This window comes from Carettochelys insculpta, chromosome 3 (assembly GCF_033958435.1).
Source record: "Carettochelys insculpta isolate YL-2023 chromosome 3, ASM3395843v1, whole genome shotgun sequence".
Lineage (NCBI taxonomy): Eukaryota > Metazoa > Chordata > Testudines > Carettochelyidae > Carettochelys > Carettochelys insculpta.
The window spans coordinates 163599994-163627037 of record NC_134139.1 but is presented as its reverse complement, the minus strand read 5'-3'; the positions used below and the strand labels follow the sequence as shown (position 1 = coordinate 163627037).

Below are 27044 nucleotides of genomic sequence, written 5' to 3'. Positions count from 1 at the left end.
GGTTTTGGTCTTAGCTCAATATTTTTTCAAGAGTGTTTAAAAATTGAAGGGCTGAATTCTCAGCCACCACCATTTCGCCTTGTGTAGCAATTGATATTTCTCTTGTATTCACTTCCATGAGCTGTAAGTGACTGCACAAAGTACAAAGCAGTGGCACCTCAGGGCTGAAAGTGCTGTGGCTGACCCTGGGCAGGGTGCAAGTATAAGAAGGTGGTAGAGGGACCTGGGAGCTTTCCTTTGATGTGCCACACGCCGGAACCAGCAGCAATGTGACCAGGGAGCACAGTGTTGATGGATGAGCTGTGGTGGTACTATTCATCCCACTGGGGTTAGTGAAAGTGGGTCACTGGTCCCATCCCCAGACAATACCAGCCTGTGGAGTTTGGAAGAAGCCAGGGGTGCACATATTCTGTCCTCTTCCAGGGTGATGGAGTTACTCTGCTAAAGGAAACCATTAGGAGGAATAGTGGTTAAGTCAGTTGGTATCTCTCCTTCGATCTTCTGCTGTAGTGCCATCCAATGCAGGCTGTAGACACTTGCCACATCTGGCCCTTAATATGCTGAACTTGTAACATCAAAGACTACCTATTATAGATGAAAAGTTTTTAATTAACCAAAGAATACATTGCATTTAATGACCCGGGTCTTAAAGTTGAATGTGCCATCCAGGAAGGCTAGTGTCTTTTATGCGGAACCCTACTAATGCTCAGTGGAATTCACTTGTAGGAGGGGTCACTCCCTAAAACATAGGTGACATTTTAATGCTCCAGCAATCTCCATCTAGCAATGAACCACTTGAGACTTTAGTAAGGGCTTAATTTCATGGGGGGCTGTAATTAGAAAGGTGTTTTCACCATGGTTGTTTTAACTGACCACTTTGTAGAGGCAAACCTTTACATCTGATATAAGGACTTCTTACGGGGGCCTATATTTTTCTCAAATGTCTTCCTTTCATTAGGAGCACAAACATACCTACAAATGATGTGGTAACATGTAAATGTTATACTCCCATCATCCAGGAACTGCTCATAATCTATGGAAAGAGTCCTTGTGGGTTCCCCTCTGTAGTGAATAAGCATCCTTCCCATACATACATCCCAGATTGTGTGATTGTTAGAATGGATTATGCTAGTTTATATGAGAATGTATGTATTTACTCTGTTGCAGGCTAATCTTTACTTATCGACACCTACAGTGACAGAGAGTCAACTGGTATGTATTACGAACTACAGTTTTTAAATTTACAGGTATGAAATTTGAAGAAATTACTGTGTCCCTCCTTAGTCCTTGGAAGAAAAGTTGCAGTCAGTGGTTTCACATGAAAGTGATTTATTGCTCCTTCCACACAGAACGTGAATATGAATATACAAGTATGCCAACAAGTGAGATGGAATCATAGGACAAAGAGCAGGGTTTGAGAGATCCTAAATAAAGCAAAGTTTAGTTGGTGGCCTACTGCCTCCTAGTGACCATTTAAAATATTTCCATTTTGATTGAAAACTTGTTTAAAAAGTAACAGAGAGGAAGCCGTGCTAGTCTATACACGATCAAAACAAAAAGCAGTCAAGTAGCACTTTAAAGACAAGCAAAACAGTTTATTAGGTGAGCTTTTGTGGGACAGACCCACTTCTTCAGACCATAGCCAGACCAGAACAGACTCAATATTTAAGGCACAGAGAACCAAAAACAGTAAGCAAGGAGGACAAATCAGAAAAAGATAATCAAGGTGAGCAAATCAGAAAGTGGAGGGGTGGGGGGGGGAGGTCAAGAATTAGCTTAAGTCAAGTATGCAGACGAGCCCCTGTAGTGACTCACAGTTCTCGTCCCGGTTTAAACCACGTGTTAATGTGCCGAATTTGAATATAAAAGCCAGCTCGGCTGTTTCTCTTTGAAGAACAGTGCGCAAGTTCTTTTTCAGTAACACACATATACCTTTAGGTCACTAATAGAATGCCCCATTCCATTAAAATGTTGACTAACTGGTTTGTGGATCTGGAGTGTTTTGATGTCTGTTTTGTGCCCATTAATCCTTTGTCTAAAGGAGTTAGAAGTAAGTCCAATATACAAAGCATCTGGGCACTGTTGGCACATGATGGCATATATGATGTTAGTAGAGGAGCATGAGAGTGCCCGTGATTCTGTGAGTAACCTGGTTAGGTCCAGTGATGGTATTTCCAGAGAAGATATGTGGACAAAGTTAAGAGGTGAAATTCTGGGGCCCTATTCTCCTTGCTCATAGCTAGTTAAATGAGGAGTAGCCAAACTGTGAAATGAAAGCTAGATAATGCATGACAACATGGTACAACTTTTGGAAAAGGGTAGCTTAACTCCTAGATGTATGTATAGCAGTTCTGAGATGTACTGCAAGGTGATTTAACGTCTTGAAGTGATTTTTCTATAATTCATAAGGAAAAATGTATATCGTGCAGCTCAATGACTTTCCTCAGAGTAAAGCTGCTTAGCATTAAATCATGTGAAGTAAATTAATTCGAGATGGAGAGGCATAACAATTAAACCTTGAGAATTATGACATTATAACCGCCTTTGTTGTAAAGCCATCTGAACTTCATTCAGCAATCACGTACCCACAAAATCCTGACCATGCAATATCGTATTGTACAATACTTAATAGTTCCAGTCTATAGCCAGGGTATGCTGCTACAGATTCTTATAGGCCCCTAGTTTGCCCAAGTTGATCACAAGGCATTTAGGTACTGGGGAGTGACATCTGAGTAAGCAGCATTTATGTCTATATCAGATTATTTTCCATCAGTGAATTGTAGCCATCTATAGGTAAAATATAGTATTCTTAAAAGTAACCACTATGTGATAGTTGAGCAAAACCAAGACTGTTGAAACTGCTGCAAGAAATGTAGGTAGGCAGAATATAAATGCCTTATGTAGCATGACACAAAGATTCCTATTATATGCCATAGTCATGTGCTGTGTACCAAAGAAGGTACCCTACAGTGCTCTCTGAATTTTTTATGGAGATTGTGGCCTTAGGTCTTGCATATTCCTTCAGTGCAGAATTAGTATATTTTGCATTTGTAAAAATATTGAAAAAATCATGCTTCTTGAAATCTAATATTTTCATGCAAACAGAAAATTACACCAGTATTACAAAGGGGTGCCTATTCAGCTTTATTTGCACTGGGATATATCTTGCTGCTCCGTCAGCATGCAAAATAATTGTCCTTCAAGGACCTTTATAGAAAACTATGACTAATTAGCCAGATGGACATAATAAATCATTTTTTGCCCCAGGCATTTACTTTCAGACTGCAAATCAACCTGAGAAGAATGCCATTAGATCCTTGTTCATATCATGGACTACTTTATTGAATTTATAAATTTAAGATTTGGATAATAAATAAATGAATAGGTTTAATTACATATCTTATGCCCATTAAAAGTAGTTCATGACCAAAAAGCAGTGGCAGGAGAAATACTTTAAAATAATTTGACACTCAACTAAGCAAAGCACTGAGATTGTACTGTAGTGATCAAAACACCTTTTTGGCATATGCAAAACTCAAATATTATTACAAGGAGCTCAGCCTGGGCAATGCCCAGCACTTCACCCCCTCTCCCCGCATCACAAAATCTCTCTCTCTCTCTCTCTCTCTCTCTCTCTCTCGATCTCTCTGTGTGTGTGTGTGTGTCTTCATCCTTTACAGTGACACATAAAAATGATAGAAGATCTCTTCACTCCCAGGGATTCAGTGGTCAACTCTGCCTAGAAATTGCTGAGTCATTTGTGGCTCCCATATCTTAGGGCCAATTATTTTTTCTCAAAATCTATTAGCAGTTTAGAGCAGCTGCAGGGCTTTCTTATTCTGCTCTACATTGTAGAGCATCACTACAGATCTTTGGAGCAGCTGGCAATTCCTCATGCATGCTGTGCTCCATCAGACAAAGGCTAACACTTTTCAGTTGAAACAGCAGCCATGTAGCACTTTAAAGACTAACAAAATAATTTGTTAGGTGATAGTTAGTCAGTCTTTAAAGTGCTACATGGCTGCTGTTTGGTGTTGTTAGAATACAGACTAACACAGCTACCTCTCTGTTATTTTTCTATTGGTAGCCCCAGAGACACTGAGACAACTGACAAGGGAGAGTGAAGTCTTTGCTCTACAGACCTGGGTGAGAGCCAGCTGGCCTTTAGCTCATGTGATAGAGCACAGGGCTTTAGCCTTCATGGTTGCAGATTCATTCCCTCCTGCCAATAACCCAGGCGTGTTGGCCTTACACATTGTTAAATATCCTTGAGTCTAATGTTGATTATGGAGACAAATTGATAAAAAAAACAATAGAAAATATTCAAAATGCAATCCTCTGGGAAGCATCAGCAAACAAAATTCTTGCTTACAGGAAGATAAAGTGATTTAATAACTGCGATGAGCAATGCACACAGTTTGGAACAATAGAAAAGCCCAGAAAAGATACTATAAATACAATTACTAGCATCCCCCTCAAAAAAGGAAGCAACATTGATTTAGACAGTGTGATAGGAAAGCTTCAGAGGAAGGTGGGACCCGGGAGAGTTCACGCTCAGCACAGGAGAACTGAGAGAGGACAGCTAGGTCTGTCTAGAACCTGTTTCACAAATAGGAGCCCCACTTAATAATAAATTGACAGTCCCTAGCCAATGAAGGCTATTAGAGGAAACACACTATATTTTACCAAGAGCTTGGGGCTTCTGCTTGGATGATTACTGGCAGCCAAGTTCTAACATTTATTTACTTTTGCCTTATTTGGGTGGCTAGTCACCAGACATGGATGCATCTCCCAGGCCTCATCTACTCAAAATACCAGTAAAATGCTAAGAAACTATTGCTCTCCATCTCAGGTCCATGCACAAAAATCCTTCACTTGATTAGCAAGTGTTCTTGTGTACATTCCAACCAGAAAAACTGGACATCAGATTTCACTGGGGAGCATGTGAGGGATAGGGTTTGGTTGCAGGGGAGCTGAGATGCTAGTTTTTGAGAAAAGACATTTTCAACAAAGTTTATCATTGAATACATAAATTTCTGTCAAAAAATAACATCCCTGGCTCCTCTGCATTTGTTCAGACCACCTCGATTCGGACTCAAGGATAAAACTGAAAGCTCACAGGGGCTACGTCTACACGTGCCCCAAACTTTGAAATGGCCACGCAAATGGCCATTTCGAAGTTTACTAATGAAGCGCGGAAATGCATATTCAGCACTTCATTAGCATGCGGGTGGCAGCGGCACTTCGAAATTGACGCTCCTTGCCGCCGCGCGGCTCGTCCCGACGGGGCTCCTTTTCGAAAGGACCCCGCCTACTTCGAAGTCCCCTTATTCCCATGAGCTGATGGGAAAAGGAGCCCCGTCTGGATGCGCTGCGCGGCGGCAAGGCGCGTCAATTTCGAAGCGCCGCTGCCGCCCGCATGCTAATGAAGCGCTGAATATGCATTTCAGCGCTTCATTAGTAAACTTCGAAATGGCCATTTGCATGGCCATTTCGAAGTTTGGGGCACATGTAGACACAGTCTATAGGAGCACCTGTGAGCTCTGACAGGCTGCATGGACATGATGACCAATTACAAAGGGTAAATTCTGAGAAGTTCTGAGTACCAACTGAGTATGTGCAGCCTGTTGTGATTTGTGGGAGTGGTATGTGTTCAGTGGCTATTCAGAACCTCTCGGAATTGGTCCTGTTTGGAGTACATACTGTAATAGCCAGACACCAGGTAAAGCACAAGAAAGTGACTCAGTTTAAAATAAAGCAATAATCACACTTGTTTTTTGCTATTAATGACAAAGTATTATAACGAGATGCTTGCATAAGACTAATTCATAAATTATGCAGCCCTTTCTTGGTTTTTAAGGACCTCATAACTTGCTTACAAAATCATCCTTAAGGAAGAAACATTTCACTTTTAGAAATACATTTTTATAGTTTGATTTCAGCATCCAACCATTGAAAGCTTTGCTTGTATGGAGGTAAAGATAACAAAGCTAGAATAACCATAGTAGTGATATTCCATCCAAACTAACTTTCTTTCATGCAGGTACGATAGAATATCTTTGTTAGCACTGAGGATTCCAGCCAGCAAAATATCTGGAGTGTGTCCCCAGAGCTACAGGAAGGCCCGGGCCTTAGCATAGGTAGTGGGTGGAGGAGGCATCTGAAGACCTCATGATGGGGAACTGTTTTCTGAAGTGGCCAGCACATGCAGACAGCTAGAATGGTTGGAATCTAATCTCCCAGTGCAGGGAGCAGAGAGGGAAGGCACTTGGATGAGGTAGAATTGTGGGAAAGGAAGCATCATTGAAGAGGAGCGTGGGTGGATGAAACAGGAGGGTGAATGTATGAGCGAATGAGAGGTGTGATAAGGAGATGGAAGGGAAAAATCCACAAAGGGAAGTGGAGGAAAGGGAGTCTGTAGATGATACAAGAGAGGAGGAATAATGAGAACAGGGAATGAGAAATTAAGAAAGACAAGGTAAGGGAACAAAATGTCCAGAAAGAGAGGAGTGAGGTGGGTGTGAATATAGATCAAGACAGAATGCACACGAATAAGAGAAAAGATTAGGCTGAAATCAGAGCCTCAGGCGAGAAAGAGTTTTTAAAATGGATATAGACTTAATCAAAGGTTTAGATATTTAATAGCATGCTACGAAGTCAAAATAGTCTAAAAATCTACCCAGACTTTGGGCAGGTAAAGAGGGTGACATACTGACTCCACATCCTTCCTTCCTTCTTTTGCAGCCTCTGACCCCAAACAGCATGTTCAGTGGCCACTATTCCCTGCCCCTTTAGGTAGCACTTTAGAGGCTAATAAATGTATTAAGTCATGCGCTTTTGTGAGTAAGACCCATTTCTTCAGATGATTGAGATGATTCCAGTCATCTGAAGAAGTGGGTCAACCCCATGACCTAATAAATTAGTTAGTCTCTAAGGTCCTACATGACTGCTTGTTATCTGTGAAGCTACAGACTAACATGGCTATCCTTCAGACACTATGAACCTTTAGGTATATGTTTAACTGTGTTGTACTCTATCTACTGTCCTGTGGGCTAATATCTCGGAGCTTATTTTAACAATGTAACATCTGTAAAATGAGGAAAAGGAAGCTGCCCTCCATTGGATAGTACTTTGAGATCTTCTGGTGAAAAAGGAGTGTAACAGAGCTAGCTATTGTGATTTATTAATAATAATAGAAAAAAGCAATAGGTGAATAAGTGCCTGCATCCATTCCTTATAGAGTACATCAGTATAATGCTTGTCCATTACTCCAACCTTACAAGTTTGGGTTGGTGGTATTGTAGCTCCATGGCAAAGCGAAATCTCAGATTACTTATGGGCACTCTATATACTGTCAGCTTTGCTGTCTGCTAGCAAAGGAAGACCTCAGACTTTTGTTTCTGAAGAGAGGATTTTGTCAGAACTTGATAGGTAGCTAATAATGTATTTCAAATGCTGATTGCTAATTGATGAGTCAGATGAGTCATACTCTGCCAACAGTACGAGACTCAGGGCATTTGAGGTCAGCATTCTTTAGAAAATACAGCCCTAAAAGCATTTGCTACAATGTGCTTTTAAAGGCGGTACTTCATCTGTAAAGACAGCTTATCCTTGACAATTTCTGGTAGCTCAATGGACTTCTAATTACATAGTTGTGTACGACCATTAGCTGAACAAGGGTTCTTCTGTCAGTACAGTAGTTGGATGATAATTTTGCCATCCCAAGCCTGCACAGGTTGAACCTTGGGACCTGACTGGTGCTGAATGAGAGAATTTGCCAGAGCCCATGAGGTCAATATTGTCTGGTACATTATCAACTCTTCCACATCTTACTGGGCTCTTAGAAGACATTTAGAGGTAAATTACAGCTAAATAACTGCACAGAACATGGAGAACCAGAACAGGTGGCTGTAAAAAATTTATGGGACCATGGGAAACTTGGCCATACCCATGATAAGTGGTTGTCTGGATAACTAAAATCATGCAGGATTACAGATGTAGCAAAACAAGAGTGTGTTTTACTTTTTTTTTTTCTATTTAACTTGTTCTTGGACAGTAGACAAAACCAACATAGCCTTTTTATTTATAGCCCACCTTAACTGAAACAAGAGATGGACCTGAGAGGGGTACTGAGTTAGGGGTGGGCTTGAGCAGTATTAGTTACCAACCCATCCATAACTTAAACTTGTATCCCCCAAATCAACAATCTCAAATGCTGACATTAATTTCTAAACCCTCCTCCATTTAAAACACTGTAGTCATATTCCTTTTGAAGGAAGGTTATTTAGTTCGGTTTTGTCAATCTCTGCTAGCTGTAAAATCTCTGGATTTTACTTCAGTTTTTGTGCCCATATCTTCTACTCTCTCCTACTTACTTGTATTTTTGTTCAAATAGATAATTTAATTATCAGTAAAATTCTTTATAAAGTGATACTTTATGAAGTACTACTTCACATAATGCATAAATTGGAGAAATGGTCTGAAGTAAACAGGATGAAGTTTAATAAAGATAAATGTAAGGTGCTGCACTTAGGAAGGAATAATCTGTTTCACACATACAGAATGGGAAAAGACTGTCTAGGAAGGAGTACAGCAGAAAGGGATCTAGGGGTTCTAGTAGATCACAAGTTAAATATGAGTCAACAGTGTGATGCTGTTGCAAAAAAAAAAAAAAAAGCAAACATGATTCTGGGATGCATTAGCAGGTGTGTTGTGAACAAGACATGAGAAATCGTTCTACCGCTCTACTCTGCGCTGGTTAGGCCTCAGCTGGAGTATTGTGTTCAGTTCTGGGCACCCCAATTCAAGAAAGATGTGGAGAAATTAGAGAAGGTCCAGAGAAGAGCAACTAGAATGATAAAAGGTCTGGAGAACATGTCTTATGAAGAAAGGCTGAAAGAATTGGGCTTGTTTAGCTTGGAAAAAAGAAGATTGAGGGGGGACATGATAGCGGTTTTCAGATATCTTAAAGGGTGTCATAAGAAGGAGGGAGAAAACTTGTTCTTCTTGGCCTCTGAGGATAGAACAAGAGGCAATGGACTTAAGCTGCAGCAAGGGAAGTTTAGGTTGGACATTAGGAAAAAGTTCCTAACTGTCAGGGTGGTCAAGTACTGGAATAAGTTGCCAGGGGAGGTTGTGGAATCTCCCTTGCTGGAGATATTTAAGAACAGATTAGATAGATGTCTATCAGGGATGGTGTAGATAGTGGTTGGTCCTGCCGTCGGGGCAGGGGACTGGACTTGATGGCCTCTCGAGGCCCCTTCTGGTCCGAGTGTTCTGTGATTCTATGATAGTCAGTCTGTGGATCTGATTGCCAAGATTTTTCTCAGGAACTGAAATTAGGGGAGATGTTCAGATGTACTGGATGCGGGTGGGTGAGGTGTTGGAAGACTGTGTAATTGGCAACACCGCGATATAAATAGTTAACTGCTGAATGGGGTCAGGGGAGGAGTATAGAGAGTTCACCAGGGTTGTAGGGAAATGTTATGAAGGCCAAAAGCATAACTGGGTTAAAAAAAATTATAACAATTCACGGAAAATAATCCATCAATGGCTATTAGCCAAGATGGTCACAGATGCAACCCCATGCGCCATATATCCGTAAGCCTCTCACTGTCAGAAGCTGAGACAGGATGGCAGGGGATGGATCACTCAATAATTGCCCTGTTCTGTTCATTCCTGCTGAAGCATCTGGTTCCAACCACTGTTGGAAGACAAGATACTGGGTTAGATGGACCATTGGTCAGAACTGGTTTGACCATTCTTATGGCAGCACAATGTCCTTAAGCATACACTACATAAAACTTGTGAGTAAGTCCACTGTCATACTGGCTCTTTTTAGTGCATTTGCACATGTGACTAGCCAGGACGTATGGTATTGAGAACCCTGGATCCACCTACTTTTCTCTCCCATTTGGTAAGATATTCTTATGTATAGCTGGATGACATCTTTCATTCATGCAGTAAGTTCTCCAAAAATGCTATTTATGGGAAACCAAAACTCTTTGTGTATTTGGGTTGAATTCTGAGTGTAATTTAGGCTAAATAAAAACTGTGGATTAAAAAAAAAACACATTTGACACCTGGTACTTTTATGTACCGCATAAAATAATTGTTCAACTTTTTTTAGTTCAGTCTTATATAAATCATTGATACGTATGGGCTGTGTCTACCTTTAAGTTATTCAAATTCTAGCTTTTCCCATGTCTTTGGTAATTGACAGATATGTGGACTTAAGTTTAAGGGATTTGCCAGGGCATCTGATCAATTTAAGCCATTGCCTTTTAGCCAGAGACCACAGGAAAGCATTCAGTCTGACTGTACCACAGTTCCCTCAGCTGAAAATGGATCTTTTTTCTCTCACCCTTTGCCCGACTCGTTTATTTAAGTTATAGGGTATTCAGAACAGATTCTGTTCCTTAAAGTTATGATCAAAATGGAGATGGGGGGCGGGGAAGAGAAGACATGGAAACCACCAATATTCACATAACATTTTTTAATATTTTCATGTAATTTTACCTTACAATATAAACACAAAGATATGTATAAAAATAAGCACATCTTAAATGGACATTAAAGACAGAGCACTAAAGCATCATCATGAAGTTCACTCAAATACTGTTATTGCACCAGGGGTCAAATGAAAAAAAGTATCCAGGTTAAAAGGAAATCGACCTGCATGAGCTGAACAGCCTTACCCCATGGCATTTTACCACAGCTGTTCTGTTCTGGTTCAACTTCAAAACGGCTAGTTTCATCTGACCCAGCAAAATATTAGTGGGTCAAGTGGGTCAGGAAACAGGATGAATGTGAACACCGTCTCACACTGAGAGACAAGAGGGGATCAGAGAAAAACATTCCCAAACTACTGAAAAGCTGCAAAGCCAAAATACAAAGCAAAAACAAAAAAAACCAACCCCCAAAAACAAACAAAACAAGTAAAAAAACCCCAAAAAGCAAACCGAAAGGGGGACGATATTGTAAAAAGTGAAACCTCTTATCTGAAGCCAAAAAGAAGAGGCATTGTGCAGTCACCAGGGGCCCAATATGGTGTACAAAGTGATTGGTTACTATGATGCAGGAGTACTTGGGAAGAGGAAGTTTATACAATACCCTCAAAACCAGGGACATGCAATCACCCGGGGACAAGGCTGTCCTGCAGGTTGAATCTGATATCTGAGAGGAAGGCATAATGCCTCACCTTGGCACATGGGCCAAAAAGCTGCTTCAACATGTTTGATTCACCAATACATTCCAGGATGTCTGGCTGCACACGAACCTCATCCATAAAAGGGGAGATAGCTAGTGAGGGGAACATTCCCCTTGAACAACCCCTGCAAACCTATGCAAATACTAAGCAGCCCACTGAGCAAGTTCCCTCTGGAATTCAGAAAGGGACCTATTCAAAAGGCACACAGGGTGGATTCTGGTCTGAACCTCAAGAGCTGTCACTGACTTCCAGTTCAACTAAATAAAACAAGAAAGTAAAAAATCTTGGTGAACCCAGACTGTTAAAAGGCAGAAAAACAGCCTCTTTGAGGTGAGCGTTTCAATGGGAGAAAGTGGGTTAAAACCCAGTGAATGTTCCAAAAGTCACAACTTGGAAAACACCTGGTTTGGCTCTGCACTTTGCAGAAGTCACCAGGCTTTATAAAGACCATTATAGAATACAGGCACATCTAGATGCTGTAATTCGCCAAGTGCCAACAAACCTAGGTGAGAGTCAAAGCTTATCTCCTTTGTGGGCTAGAGGAGAGAAACAGTAAAGATCTTGCAGGGTGGAGAGTCCGAGGAAGCTAGCCATTAAATAAACTGGAAGTAAAAGGCTGCCACTCTGGTGCTTAAATCAGTGAGCTCCTGGATTCCTTTATCTAAGGGCAGGGACAGCAAAGCAGAGTGCAAATATCAGTGTATACACAAGTTACTGTGTCATTACCTTCCCCTGGGCCTTTTGGACATATAAAGGCTAATATACTTCTGAATTCAATCCAAGGCTGTTGACATTCACAACCCACCCGTGGAAAGGGAGTCCAGGAAGGAGTCAGCATCATTTCTGCAGGTGGCCTTGCACCTTCTCCTCAGTCCCCTCCCACTTCCTTTACATATCACATGCAGACCCTTTCACAGGTGTCCCATTGCAATTATTGGAGCCACAAAGGGGGACCTCTACATAGTCAAGACCCCAGGAAGGTTGAATTGCTCTTAGCCTAGCTAATGCAGGTAAAAGAACCATTCTTTTACTTGTAAACAAGCATGAGGAACTGCTTGTAAGATGTGATAAAATCTGACATATCAAGTTGGTTTGACAGACCAAAGTGGGAAAGCATGGTAAGGCCAAATAGACAGCTACCGAGGAGGTTCAGGAATGGCTGTAATCTAGGAGAATAGTGTCCTGGATGGGAGACGCCCCTAACAAGGCCTTTATGAACTAGGAAGCTGGGCTAAGATCTCCATTAATGTTTAAGAAAAAAAACTTTTGTGGTAAAATAAAGAAATAGTTGGCCTAATCGCAAAACCATCTAATGATTTAAAAAGATAACTAAATAAGCCCTACATCCAGACAGCGAAGTCTGATCACTGTAAAAACATAATGAATTGAAAACAAATTATTCCAAATACAGGATCCCAGCCTGCCAATGGGGGTGGGTACAAAGGGGGCAATTGCCCCCATCCTGGCATTTCAAACTAGTCTGGAGCTCCTGTCACCGCTACACTAGCAGAGCCAGCAGCTGGAGCTCTGATCCCCTTTGAAATGCTTCAGAGCACTAAGTCTCATGTTTAACATGCTGGGAAAGCTCACATGGTATTTGTCCAGAGTTTGTCTGGCCTTTTGAATAAGTGCTTGCCTACCACCTGTTGGTGCAGGAGTTAGGTAATCTACTTATATCAGCTCTTACCCTTTTCTATTATGTGCGTTTTCTTTCTGTTATGTGGTGTCTTTTTGAAAAGTTCATACTGCAATTTGCTGGGTGTAAACAGATATGGTTATACATAATCCATGACTTGATTAAGTCATTAGGATGTAGCTGAGCAGCTAGGAAGAGATGGCAAGAAACAATAGTTTGACAGGCAGGCTAGTTTCTATTCTTTAGTTGATAATAAGCAGATGTTAATTAAGAGCTCTTTGTGATTTCAAAATGACAACTGGGGTCACCTTTCTCCATATTCTGAAATAAAAAAAGGTCAGTCAATGATTTTGGTCCTTGGTTAACTTCAATAAAACTGGAATTAGAATGTCCAAAACTAAATAAAATTTTCAACATCATGTTTTTATGCTTCTGTTCTTTTCCCCCTCCTGCTCGTATGGAACTAGACAAAACCTGGTGCTATTCGTCCAGGACCAGTGAAAACAAAAATCTTATTAAAAATGGAGGAATCCTATCAACCAAACCCTTTCAAAAAATACTTTGAAGAAACCAGAGATCCACAGACTGAGCAGGTGAGTGCTCTATGTAAACATCACCTCCATTCTCCCCAGGATTTGGGGTAGTTGCCGGTTTCCAAAGAAGCTGATGAAGTTGAAGCTTGGAATCTTGTACATTTTGTACAGAACAGCAGCATTATATATACCACCCTTCTAGATATACTGAAACACTTAACTATTAAAACTGTATCAAGCTCAGATGATGTCCCATTTTGAATCATCCAGTTGCTTAGTTCCTTTTCTGTGGGTGTGTCTACACTAGGAACTAACTTCGAAGTTAATCTCAGTTAAGCACTACATCGAAGAAGCCAGCAGAGAGTCTACACACATTTTCCCTTACTTCAAAATTAACTTTGAAGTAGGGACCCCAAATTCGAAGTCCTTACTCTATTCCCGGGAATGGAATAGTGCCCTACTTCAAAGTTTAACTTTGAAGCAGGGTGTGTGTAGACACTCAACTTCGAAGTTGCACTTCAGAGTAAGCAACTTCAAAGTTTTTTTTTTTTTATGGTGTAGACACAGCTTGTGAGTTCTAAAAGAGGGGAAAATAGACTTTGTATGGATGTTTATGAATTATGATCATGATCATTCTGAAACATCTGTTTGTAATTTTTTAAGACATGGACTCAAAGGCTTTGTAACCTTTCACAGAATCTTTTATAGAACCATCTGCCAGGACATCATAAACAACAACTTAATGAATGAATAACCAGTCCATAGTTTTGATAATTTGTTATGTCAACTTAAAGTCAAATTGCTCTTCCACAATCAAACATACTACTTTAAATGACATTAAACACCTTGTAGTGATAATATTTTTCATTTCTGAACTATTTATCATCTTGAGTTGACCACTGTTTAAAAGCATCAATATATATAGGTAAATATGGGTTTGGGTGCATTGTTTTTAATGAAATTCTTACTTCAATATGTTATTAAATTCATGGAAAAGCTTTCAATTAACTTACACAGTATGCTGTGAATCATCCATCTGGTGGGTAGTAGAGGATCACAATGCTAAGCAATTCTCCTGCCAGACAAAATTTGAGCAAGGCATCTTTATAACTAAATTCTCCCTAGCTTTAGGGCCCTCTAACCACATTTTAATCACTTTAGCAATAAAAAAATATTAACTGAAAAGCTCTGCTGTTAAAAATACTTAAATAGGCCAGATTATACTCTCATTTGCACTTGGTGACTCCACTATCCCGAAAGAATCGCAAAGTTGTAAATCAAAGCTAAATCTGGACTATTGTCTGTAATATCAATGGGCTGTACCATCCTCTGCACGTGTTAGCAGAAATGCTACTTTATAAAATGTAGAGTTTGTCTCTGGAGCTGGATGATCATGGGAAATAACAAAACTTGGACCTTCAATCAACAATATGGGGCTGCTTGCACACGCGCTCACAGACAGAGGAAATGCAGTTCTGCATTGTTTTAAAAGAGGCATAGCACGCAAGTCACTGGAAGCAATAGTACTGCTGTATTCAGGGCTGGTTAGGCCTCAGATGAAGCACTGCACCCGGTTTTGATCACTGCTATACAGAAAGAGTGTAGAGAAACTGGAAAGGATCCAGAGGTAAGGGACAAAGATGATCAAAGGGATGGAACGCAAGCCCTAGATGAAAGGCGGAAGGAAGGGAAAGAGGTGAGTAGAGGGGACATGATAATGGTTTTCAAATACTTGAAAGACTGCCATAAAAAAGATAGAGAAAAATTGTTTTCTCTTGCCAAAGAGAGTAGGACAAGAGGCAATGGGTTCAAACTCGAGTATATCAGATTTAGATTAAATCTCAGGAAAAACTTCCTAATGGTAAGAACAGCAGGACAATGAAACAGACTGCCTGGGAGTTATGGAATCTCCTCCATAGCAGGCTTTCAGAAAGAGTTTGGATAGCCATATGAAATCTTACATCTTGGTAGAAAGCAGCACTAGATGACTCTTGTAATCCTTTCGAAGTTGAGGTTCTATGATTCTAGATATAGGTAAGAAAGTTTTCTTGTACCACTAACATTCCTGAGATTTTAAGAAAATTATTTCATCTTTCACATTGGGATGAAACTGAGTCCTTCATAAATTTTAATGAAAAAATGAGAGAAAGACAAAGGGATGGAGGGAGCAAGAGAGATCCACTCTAGAATAGTCAGGTGGTTAGCTGCTCTGTCTAACTACATAAAAGGCAAGTGCACTAGCCAGGGGGCTATCGAGTCAGGTTTCTCTCACCAACCAACCAATATGTTGTGGAGCAGGTCTAACAAGAGAGATCCATGCTCAAATAATCCTGATGGCAAAGCATTCACCTGGAATATGAGAGAATCAGGCAGAAGAGGGACTTGAATTTGGGTCTCCCATGAGTGCGCTCTCTCTCAATACTTTAGGCTGAGTCTCTCTCTCTCATCCGTACCCAAGCCCTTCCCTCTACCTCCACTGGTTGTGACTAGAAGTTTCATCCTGAACCTGAAAAGGTATTAATGAAATTTTTGTATTTCCGCAAAAAACTTGTTTTGACAAAATAGTGTTTTCTGACAAAAAACTGTTGTGTTGTACATCCTGTTTTCAGCAAGCTCTTCTCAGCACCATATCCTTCTCTGCAAGTAGCCAACCTTTCCTTTCTGCTTTATAACTATTATTTTAAAGGTTGAACACCCTTATGGATAGGAGTAAGTTTTTAATGAGACAAATATGCTTAGTTCTCAGTGGACAGCAGTTGTTGTCAATGGCAAAATTTCCAATTTAAGTTTATTTTTCTGTAGCATATCCTTTAATCTGTTTTCTTTAGTCTTCATTACACCTCAGACAATGGTTTTGATCTTAATGTCAGCGTTATATAGATACATAGCCTTTATTGTGCCTATAGGCACAGGCCCACAGGAGGTGGAGGTAGTTATTTGCAGAGAGGAATACATGATTTCCTTTACTGGTTGATCTTAGAGGTGACTGTATGCTAATGAGGTGCCAGAAATTTACATCTGCACCTCTTTAGCATTTTTGGGCTGTTTATTAGCTTGACACCTTTGGAAAAAGTGGCATGTGTGGAAGCAGCCTAGGAATTTTATTACTGCCTTCAATAGGAGCAAAGTTAGGTCAATGCTGAGCATATCTGAGAATCTTACCCCTTATGAAGAAGGCCCTTTGAGTCATCAATTTATCAGCAAGCTGGCTGCATGTGGTTCCAAAAGTTATTCTGCATGATGTAGAAGCATATAATATCATTTATGTATCTCTAATTTATAATCACTAGGGACATGTTTATTTGTTTTTAAAAAAAATAAACAGAATTTTACATTCAGGATTTGCTGACCTACATCACAGAAACCAAGCTATATCTCTGTGCAATGTTTTGCATAACTCTAAGTAATATTTTTGCAATAATATTTCAGAAGTTTGGTTAAAACTAACAAAACTATATAGAAATAGGATTATTTGATAAAGGGGAACATAAAACTAAAGCAAAACCAAATGATCAAAGTTATTTTCTAAAAAAAAAATAGACTGCTGAATTTATCAAAAGGAAGAGGCTATATTTCATGATGAATGCTAAATTTTGCTTTCTCAGTGTACAAGCAGATGTCAGTATATTTTAAATGGATGATAAAGTCAACATGTTCATCATGGCATATGAAATACCATGTCTACTGTAAAAGACTTGTAATTTTCCAGGGATCTTTAATTGTGAAGTGCTTAATTGTGAAGCACAATGGGGGATGGGTTGGCAGCATATGGAAAAGTAGGAGAGTTGAGGCTTGTTATACTATTGTAAGAGAGTACCAGATCCTCTGCTAGTGTCAATTGGCATCATTCTACTGAAGTCCATCAATAAATCAGGAGAACACCATTTATCCACGTGACTTTTCAGACTAATGGTCATTTGAGCCAACATTTAATTTTTTAGATTTTCAAACATTTTCTGAAAAAAATCCAGAGCTGGCTAAATACATATGAATAACTTGCACCTCTGAAACATAGTGACTTAAACTTAGTACATGTAGTCAATAATTTCAGATTTTGTTTTTAATATTCAACCATTGCTACTTGTACAAATTCACTAGATTACTCTTTGATGTCAGGAACTGATCTCTCTCACCTTTTATTTCCTTGGCTGTTAAAATATTGTTGAAAACCCATGTTTATTTCCTCATATTTTTTCCATACATGGAACTTCTTTTAATGTCCTCATCAGTGAAATCTTTGGTTTATTTCACTTTTTTTTTTTAAACTTACTGTCACATTAGTTAAATAGCTTTTTACACAGTGATGCTGATGACCATTTTTGCTTGCTCAAATCTGTAACTCTTTACAGAATTTCTTACAGGAGACAGAATCTCACAAAATTATTCTGATATAATTGAAAACAAAGAAGTTTTACTGACCTTCACTTGCTCCCTTCTCAATGGAAATTGGGGGCTTTGGAAATCTTTAATTTCATTCTTAGAAAGGTTCATATTCCTGTTTTCCATCTTGGTTTATTCCTTCCCTACCTTTGCAGTATCACAGTCTCCTCACATTGCCCTTCCCAAGTTATACCAACATTCTCTTCTGCGTACATCAGATAAAGGGAAGTCCACAAGCTGCTAGGACAGACCAAAGAGTTCTAATGAATCAGGCAAATGGCAGACAAAAAGACCTGCTAAATACAAGCAGAGAGCAGCAGGGCAATCAGAAGGAGCTGAGAGGGATCAGGGTCAGGGAAACTGATGCCAGCTGACCTCACTGCTGGCTTGATGGAAGCCTTTAAAAACCCTCACAGGTGGAAGATGAGGGGAGAGTGGGTGGGTGGCAGGAGAGGTGAAGGAGGGACAGAGCAAATACCTGAGCAGGAATCAGAGCAGTGCTAGCTCAGAAACAGCAGGGGAGGGAGCCCTGAAGGAGTGGCTGGGGTCCCTACTGTAGAGATACTTTGCAAAGCTCCAGCCCCTGGGGGAGAGGGGTCAGAGACCGATTCAAGTAGTGAATGTGGTTAAGAGGAGCTGTTGCTATGAGCTAAAGAGCAGATAGCAAATAGTGGTCTAAATGGTACCAATTGAATTTATGCTTCTCGTCTCACTTTTCTTAGACACCTTCACTGCCACTTTCCCTTTCCAGTCATGCCTCCCTGTTTGATACTGGGCGCTGGTGATCGTGTGGGTGACATGCAGTTTGAGACTTAATGAGGCAGCCAGCTGTATCTGGTGACCCTCAGCTCCTCCTCCCTGTCTGGATCTTATAGCTTGTATGACAGAACAGGGTTTTGTTTCCTCCCCTGCCCCCCACTGACATTGGGACAGGCAAAAGTGCTCCATGTGGAAATATCTTTGCCTCTGCAACAAAAATTCTAAATTTTGTTTTTACTTTCAGCATATTTCATGCAGTTTTGCCTGTTTTTTTTCCATTATTTGGCTTCTGCTGTTACCTGAGAGTCTCTGTTTATAGGGTCATATTATGTAAAGTAGGAGAACAATATTTTGTTGTGTTTGGAAGGAACTTGCATTTTGGCAATGTTGAGATAGTGTGCTGACAATATGGCCAGGCTAAATTAAATGCAGCTCCCCTATTTGTTAAAATATCTGGAAAAGATGTAGACTTCTACAAATGGGTGAAGTTCGTTTTACCAATGAGTCTATCTTGCCTGTATACCTATGTACCAATAAAATGTATATATTCAGGGAAAAAACTTTTTTTATTAATTTTTTGGCTTTTTCTTGTAATGGCTCATTCTGATGGACTGTTTTGAAGAGAAGCATAGCTTTTAGTAGAGTCTGTTCCTTGAAGCACTATCGCCGCTCATCTATTGAATCAGAGACTATATCATTAATTTACTTTTTTCCTTCTGAAAAGTTATATATTCTTCAGAAAAGACAGATTTTATTTTTATATGGGCCTATTAATTGTGGAAAAAACTAAAGTTCAGAGCCACTGTTCTCTAATCTTTTCCATCCATGTTTGGAATACATTTTCTTAAGTGCACCAAGGCCTGTGTGGATATGTGCCCATAGCAGAAACACATACAGATGGCTGTGAGTGTTCTTCTAATCAGCTGGACGCCATTGACTCTCTCTTGGGTGGCCACCCGAACAAACAGGTTGCAGGGAGCAGTGTTCAGTGCCTGTGTTTTCTGAGCTTTTAAATATTAAAATATTCTATATGCCCATTAAATGCATCATGAAGTTTTTGATGTTTGAACAGACAACAATTTTTTTCATTATTCTTATCAAGGGAACAGACTTTGCTCTTTGGCTGGTACATTTTAACAATGATTCTGCAAGGCTGCTTTAAAGTTTGTAAGGGAGTGTGATTATTTACATCTTCAGATGCTAATGAATGATGGATTCAACTTTAATGAAAGTATTAAATGACAGAGCTTGTGGATGCTAAGATCTTTATGGGTATAATGAGCTGGTTAATACCATGTCTTATGCAGCTGTTCAAGGACTGTCTGCAATTTTTTCCATCTGTAGATACGTATTATTCACATGCATGATTTAGAATGCAAACTGGATAGAGCCTTTTTCTCATAGAGCAGCTATGAAATGGACCATGATCTCCTAATAACAAATTAAGCTGTGGACATGCCCCGTTGAAAAGAACATCAGAAATAAAAATGATTTTAAATTAAGTTGAAAGCGTGAGTAGCAAATATATTTTTGTGCTGCTGCTAAGAAGTTGACTTCACCATAGGTTCCAACGGAGGATTGAATTCTGATGGCTTTTCTTTGGAAATATACTATACTGGTAACAGGTCTTAGAGAACGCTAAGCTTTCACAACTCTTTATAAATAAGAGTATTAAAAATAAGACCAGTCCTATCCTTTATCTTTAAAAGTAAACCCATTTGTAATCATATGGAATCAGAGAGGAATGAAACTTCATTTGAAACAAAGACTGCAGCTTGTGCTTTTGGCAAACGCTGATATCTGCCAGGTGTCTATTTTTCTTGTACTTTTCTGACTGCTTTTATTTTCTATTGGATCCAATATCCATTAGTTTTTTCTGTACTCATTATACTTCTGTCTTTACATTATGTATAACTAGTATATTATCTTGCCCTGGAGTTGACTGCTATAATTACAAACAATCCTGTTCAATGGAGTCTCCAGGCACTGGAAATGGGAGTGCTTTGATGGCCTTATTGGAGTTCCAGCTCAGTAATTAGACTGGAAGATGAGTGGGAGGAGGAGATGCTGGAGAGATTAGATCTCTCATAAGAGGCAAAACATGACTGAGATTTTTGTCCCCAAAGCGTAGCCGCCTGCATCCATAAAAATGTTTGGAGAATCATTTAAAGTGATATTAAATGTGTCAGCTTCAAAGAGCTCATAAAATCCATTTTCTGTGTTTTGGATTAAAAACCAGAAAGCATTGAGGAGGGAAGCTTCATGCATGTATATCCTGCCTCGTGATTACTAAGCATTCAGAATGATACTGAGGGTGCGTCTACACTTGCGTCTTACACTTCCTTTCAAAAGAGGCATGCAAATGAGGTAAATTGAGAATGCAGATGAGGTATAAATTTGCATACTTGGCACCATTTGCATATTCTGATTTCGAAAGAGCTGCTTTTGAAAGAAGAAAGCCAGCGTAGACACTGCTCTTTCGAAAGTAAACCCATCTTTGAAAGAACCCTTCTTCCCTTTATTTAATGAAAAGAAGGATTCTTTTGAAGATGGGGTTTACTTTCAAAAGAACAGTGTCTGCCCTGGCTTTCTTCTTTTGAAAGAAGCCCTTTTGAAATTAGAATATGCAAAATGAGGTGCCAAAATATGCAAATTTGTCTCATTTGCATTTTTGATTTACCTCATTTGCATGCCTCTTTCGAAACAGGAATGCAAGTGTAGATGCGCCCTGATGGAAACTTTATGGCTGTGGCCACACTTGGCCAAAACTTCGAAATGGACATGTAAAAGGCCATTTTGAAGATCACTAATGAGGTGCTGAATTGAATATTCAGTGCCTCATTAGCATTAGGACACTTCCGGCCATGGCGCTTCGAAAGCGCCCCCTTCGAACGCTCATAGCTCAGCGCGGCTACACGGCGGTCCTTTTCAAAAGGACCCTGCACTTTTCAAAATCCCCTTATTCCCCTCCACTGAAAGGAATAAGGGGATTTCGAAAGGTGCAGCGTCCTTTTGAAAAGGACCCCCATGTAGGTGTGCTGAGCTGTGTGTATTTGAAAGCAGCACTTTTGAAGCGCCGCTGCTGGAAGAGCCCTAATGCTAATGAGGTGCTGAATATTCAATTCAGCTCCTCATTAGTAATCTTCAAAAGGAAGAAAAAGGGATCAGATCAGGAAAGGGATCTTGGAGTTATAGTGGATAGTTCTCTGAAGACATCCACGCAGTGTGCAGCGGCAGTTAGTAAAGCAAATAGGATGTTAGGAATTATTAAAAAAGGGATCGATAATAAGACAAAAGATATCATACTTCCCCTACATAAAACTATGGTACGCCCACATCTTGAGTACTGCATGCAGATGTGGTCTCCTCACCTCAAAAAAGATATATTGGCATTAGAAAAGGTTCAGAAAAGGGCGACTAAGATGATTAGGGGCTTGGAAAGGGTCCCATATGGGGAGAGGCTAGAGAGACTGGGACTTTTCAGTTTGGAAAAGAGGCGATTGAGGGGCGATATGATAGAGGTATATAAAATCATGAATGGTGTGGAGAAAGTGAATATAGAAAAATTATTTACCTTTTCCCATAATACAAGAACTAGGGGACACCAAATGAAATTGATGGGTAGTAGGTTCAAAACTAATAAAAGGAAATTTTTCTTCACACAGCGCACAGTCAACCTGTGGAACTCCTTGCCCGAGGAGGCTGTGAAGGCCAGGACTCTATTAGGGTTTAAAAAAGAGCTTGATAAATTTTTGCAGGTTAGGTCCATAAATGGCTATTAGCCAGGGATAAAGTATGGTGCCCTAGCCTTCAGAACAAGGGCAGGAGATGGATGGCAGGAGATAAATCACTTGATCATTGTCTTCTGTTCTCCTTCTCTGGGGCACCTGGCATTGGCCACCATCAGCAGATGGGATGCTGGGCTGGATGGACCTTTGGTCTGACCCAGTATGGCCATTCTTTGGTTCTTATGTTCTTAACTAAACCAATCCCTCCAACTAAGTCCCCACTATATCCACAGTCCATTTGCCATGCAGACTGTCTAACCCCTGGGCCCTTCAGTCATTTGTCTTCCATCTTAAGTGATGGTCATGAAGGTTCTTATAGGCCTTACAGTTGCAATGCTTTGTATAATAAGGTGAGCCTTCTGTGCCAATGTTGTCTCGTATTATGCATGATGTAATTCACGATTCTTCTGCTGCACTGGAAAAAATTTAAAAGTGGATGGGGTTCAGTTGTGGATTTGGACAATGTCTCTATGTTTTGAGAGGTGATGGGCCCATAGGTGCTGGAACTAGATTTATATAGACTTTAAAAAATCCTCAGATAAAAATATTTGGTAGTCAAAGTTTTGCTAAGACTTCCAGACATTTTTACTTACACAGCATAATATTTTCAAGGTTGCTGATTCACAAGGTGGCAATTTAATGATTAGTTCATATGATCATAGGAAAAGGATTAATCTTTTGCGCTCATGTGGGAATTTGAGGTCCCTAAACAACAGCAAAGGCATTTCTAGAGAACATAAAAAGCCCAAAGCTTGAAAAGAAATAAGACTGTGATAGAGAGTTAAGTAATCAGTTACTCCATCCTTATTAATATGAAGAACAAGTGGCTTCATTGAACGCATCCATTATTTTTGGATGCTTCCTACAGGGTGAACCTCTCTAACCTGGCACTCTTGGGACCTAACCGGTGCCAGATGAGAGAATTTGCTGGACCACGGGAGGTCATATTGTCTAGCAGCATTACCAACACTTCCGTTGATTACTGGGCTCTAGAAGACATGCAAGGGTAAATTACAATTAAATAATAGCACAGAACTCTGAGAGCCAGGAATGGTGGCTGTAAACAAACTTTATGGGACTATGGGAAACTTGGCCACTCCCATAAGTGGTTATTCAGCTAACTAAAATTATGCCAGATTAGAGTTTGCTGGATGAGAGGAGTTCAACCTGTAAAATAGACATCCTTGTTTTTCATTATTTCCTTTACTTAAGAACATAGCACACAGTCTATTTTCCCTGAATTTCTACGGCAGATGGACTTTTCTAATTTAGCCAAAAATTCCAACTGAAATTGCTAATTAACAAAAAAACACCTCCCTGCAAAAAAAAAAACAATGCCTCCGCCAAGCAAATGGTGCTTTACAGTACCTCCAGTGCCTCATGAGTCCAGAGCAGCAGGATTTCAAAATAGTTGTTAACGCTTGTTTCTATCGTATCTATTTCACAGTGAGGTTACTCTGTGCCCGACCTGTAAAAATACAAAGCAGAATGCTTGTGTTGTCAGAGTTCTGAGATAAGGATTTACTTTACACGAGTGAACGGTAGCTATTAGTAAAGAGCAACATTTTCAAAGTTTGGTGACTAAAGTTAGGTTTCTACATCTGTTTTTAGGCAGTTGAATTAAAGTGACCTAATCTTCAAAGATGTGAAGGACTTGCAGCTCTTAGAGTACTTCAAGGTAGCTTATGTCAGCGAGCCACCCTGCCTGGACTGACTAATCTGCACTCATGTTACAAGTAGCTGTATAGGTGTTACAGCTGGGATGGGGGTTCAGCTGATGAAGCCCAGAAAGGGGGTAGAATTCAGATCCCCAGCTCCAGCCCAAACTGCAACTCTAAGGTGCTATCTATATGGCTACTTTTTTAGTGTGTTCGTGGGAGTTCCAGTCTCCCAACCAGATTTATTGGGACTTGTGGTACATTAGTATTTTTGAAAATTGGGCCTCTTCTAACTGGGTGCCTAACAGATTCTGCAGTGTAACCTTAAGTACCCAGGTTCAAAATGGTGGCCATGTGCTGTATGTAGAAGTTTTCCTATTTTTGTCAGTTCCGCCTTCACCAACACTCATGCATAATATATTTTCTTACATTTTTCATTTAAATATACCAGCATTTATCTAGCCGCCTGTCATATGAATGTGATACATATAGATTCAAAGGAAGATATCAAATCTACACTGAAAGGTGCAATTTGAGAATCTATCTTAGATATGATCTATGGATAGATCCTGGCCCCTAGGGAGAAGAATGTCTCACTGGAATAAAGCCATCAGCCAAAGTAGAGCCTGATTCTGTGCTGGCTGATTTACCCATCCTGGGCAGCCGGGTGAGGCCTGGCAAGGCAGAGTTCTGTTATACTAGGTTTCCCCTTGCTTCAGATCCCTTGTAGTGGTTCAGCTAAAGATGCTTTGTGAACTAACTCCTGTGTGACTCCGAGCTAGTTTGAGAATATGTTCTCCAGATTCTAGATCTATTTATCCAAGAAGCAATTAAAATAGCTTGTCTAAATTCTGGCCATTGTGCCATTATGGTTAGTTTACATATGGTTAGTTGAAGTCTCCTGTTATTAGCATTTTGTTCAACTTCACTGTTGATCATCTCTCTGGAACCTGGGCATCCGGTATCCTAATCTTGGTCTGAAGGGCTGGTGCTATAGTTCTCGCTGCATTTTGACATCCTTACAGCTTGGGATTTGTGTCCCTGTACATTCAAAAGAGTGTGTTTCTCTTGCCAGAATTTTCTCACTCTGTTCTAGCCATTTGTGAGTGCATGGCAGGGTCCCCTGTGGGCCCACTTCCGCAGTCCCCAATGGCTCTCTTTGCCTGGGAACCCATCCTTCCTCTCTATGCTGGGCCTGTGACTAAAGTATGCCTTATGTCTGTGAGGACAGCCCTGATGGTGGCCTTGTCCACCTCAAACTGGTAGTTGACTGACCAGTAACTGTCCAGGGTGGCCAGCTTCCAGATCATGATGGTGACCCTCTTCTCCAGGAGGAGAGCGGGCCACATCCACCATGTGCTGGAGGGTGGGGGCAAGCCAGTGCCATAGCTCCTGGAATGTCCACTTTGTCATCTGAAAATTCCAGAGCCAGTGGTTATCGTCCCATTCAGCCATCACCACATGGTCCCACCACTTGGCGCTGGTGGGATAGTGTCACAGGCGCTGGGTGGCATGGGGGATGTGGCATGGAAGGAGCCCCAAGGCATGGGCCTGCAGGACTGTGGCAGGAGGGGTCAGCTGCTGGAGGAAGTACAGGGCAGCGAACACCACTGTGGCCAGCAGGTGCACCAGGTTGTTGAGGGTGTCTCTCTCAGGGAGCTGCAGTGGGTCCATGAAGATTTGCATAAGAAGGGCTTCGCTCTGTGCACAGGGTCTGCAGTGCTCTGTGTTGCAAAGCAACCCACAGTGTGTGCAGAGCGGGGGTGCCTGGGAAGGGGCCTTTAAGGGAGCAGCTGGCTGTGGGCCTGGAAGTACTTGTCCTCCATGTGACCCTGTTTGCACTGTTTCCTGGCTCCTTCTTCTGAAAGGGTGCATGTTGTTGTGTGGACACGGTCTTTCTAAAGAGTGCCTGGGCCTTTCAAAAAGGTGGATTGGAGGCTCAATCTACTTTTTGCATCTAGATGTTCGCTTTCAATATTTCGCCTTTCGAAATCACACTGTAGTGTAGATGTAGCCCATTTGTCAGTGATTTCTGTTACATCAAAGTCCTTTTCCACTGCCAGGCATGGTAGTTCATCTATTTTTTTTTAGTTTATAAGTTTCTCATATTGCTATAGAGATATTTATAATTTTTTATTTTTGACCATTTGCTTCTCTTTTATTTAAGCCGCATTCCTCCTTCCCCATGCTGAGCCTGTCCTCAGACATGTTGAAGAATTGAGCAGCATGCTAAAAAGTTTTATTTGTGATGGAGAGGAGTTTTCTATCAAAGACAAGGGTTTTTTAAAATTGGTTTCTCTGGTTCATATGGCACTGACTTAATAGTCAGGAGACCTGAGTTCTGTCTAGGCTCTGCATCTGACCAGATGTATGATTGTGAGCAAAAGATGGTTCACCACTTTGTGCTTCTGTTTGCCTTCCTGCTGTTTATCCATTTTGGACAGGGATGTATCTCTTTCTCTCTCTCTCTCTCACACACACACAATGTCTAGAACAATAATAGTAATCCTGGCTCTCATGTGCAATCTGGTGCTTTCCCAAAGTAAATAAATATGCGGTCTGACTCTCCACTCCATTGCACCAATTTTATTGTAACTTTACGCAAACCAATAAAATTTTACCAGGACATAATTAATGTAACAGGGTAGTGAATCAGACTTTTTGAAAGTGGAGTACTTAGCAAAAATGATTTGTTAATGTTGAAATTTGTGGGGAAGAATACCCTTCCTTTCTCTAGAATATCAGAGCAAGCTGACCATCAGTTTCAATTTAGTTTATTATTTAAAGAAACTTAAAAAAAAATGAGGAGTAGATCTTCACTTACCGTAAATTGAGACAGCCGATTTGACCAATTTATATTACCTGAACAGCTAGTCTTCAAGGTAGAGGGTGGTTTTAAATTATTCCTACGCTATTGGTTGTATTTCTGCTGTGAGTGTATTTTGTTTTTATCAGTCTCTAAATAAAATGCATTTTTAAAAGAACATGTTTCACAAATGCTAGTTATATCATAAGAGGGAGTTTTGGCCTAGTATTTTGAGAACAATCATGACTGAATATTGAATTCTTTTGATGTGAGCA

General features: G+C 40.4%; 1 protein-coding gene across 18 annotated transcripts in view; it reads left to right on the top strand.

The window, feature by feature from the left end:
* MLIP (muscular LMNA interacting protein) overlaps positions 1–27044 on the top strand; it is a 163461-nt gene that overhangs the window by 117914 nt on the left and 18503 nt on the right. For 8 of the 18 annotated variants that reach the window (XM_074991159.1, XM_074991156.1, XM_074991151.1 and 5 more), the window contains one exon: positions 1168–1212. The exons of 3 other annotated variants lie outside the window; for them this stretch is intronic. In XM_074991159.1, coding sequence (XP_074847260.1) covers positions 1168–1212 — 45 coding nt within the window. Of the gene's footprint in view, positions 1–1167; positions 1213–13312; positions 13439–27044 lie in introns of all 18 variants that reach the window. 7 more of the 18 variants (XM_074991152.1, XM_074991143.1, XM_074991144.1 and 4 more) reach the window with 1 other exon arrangement.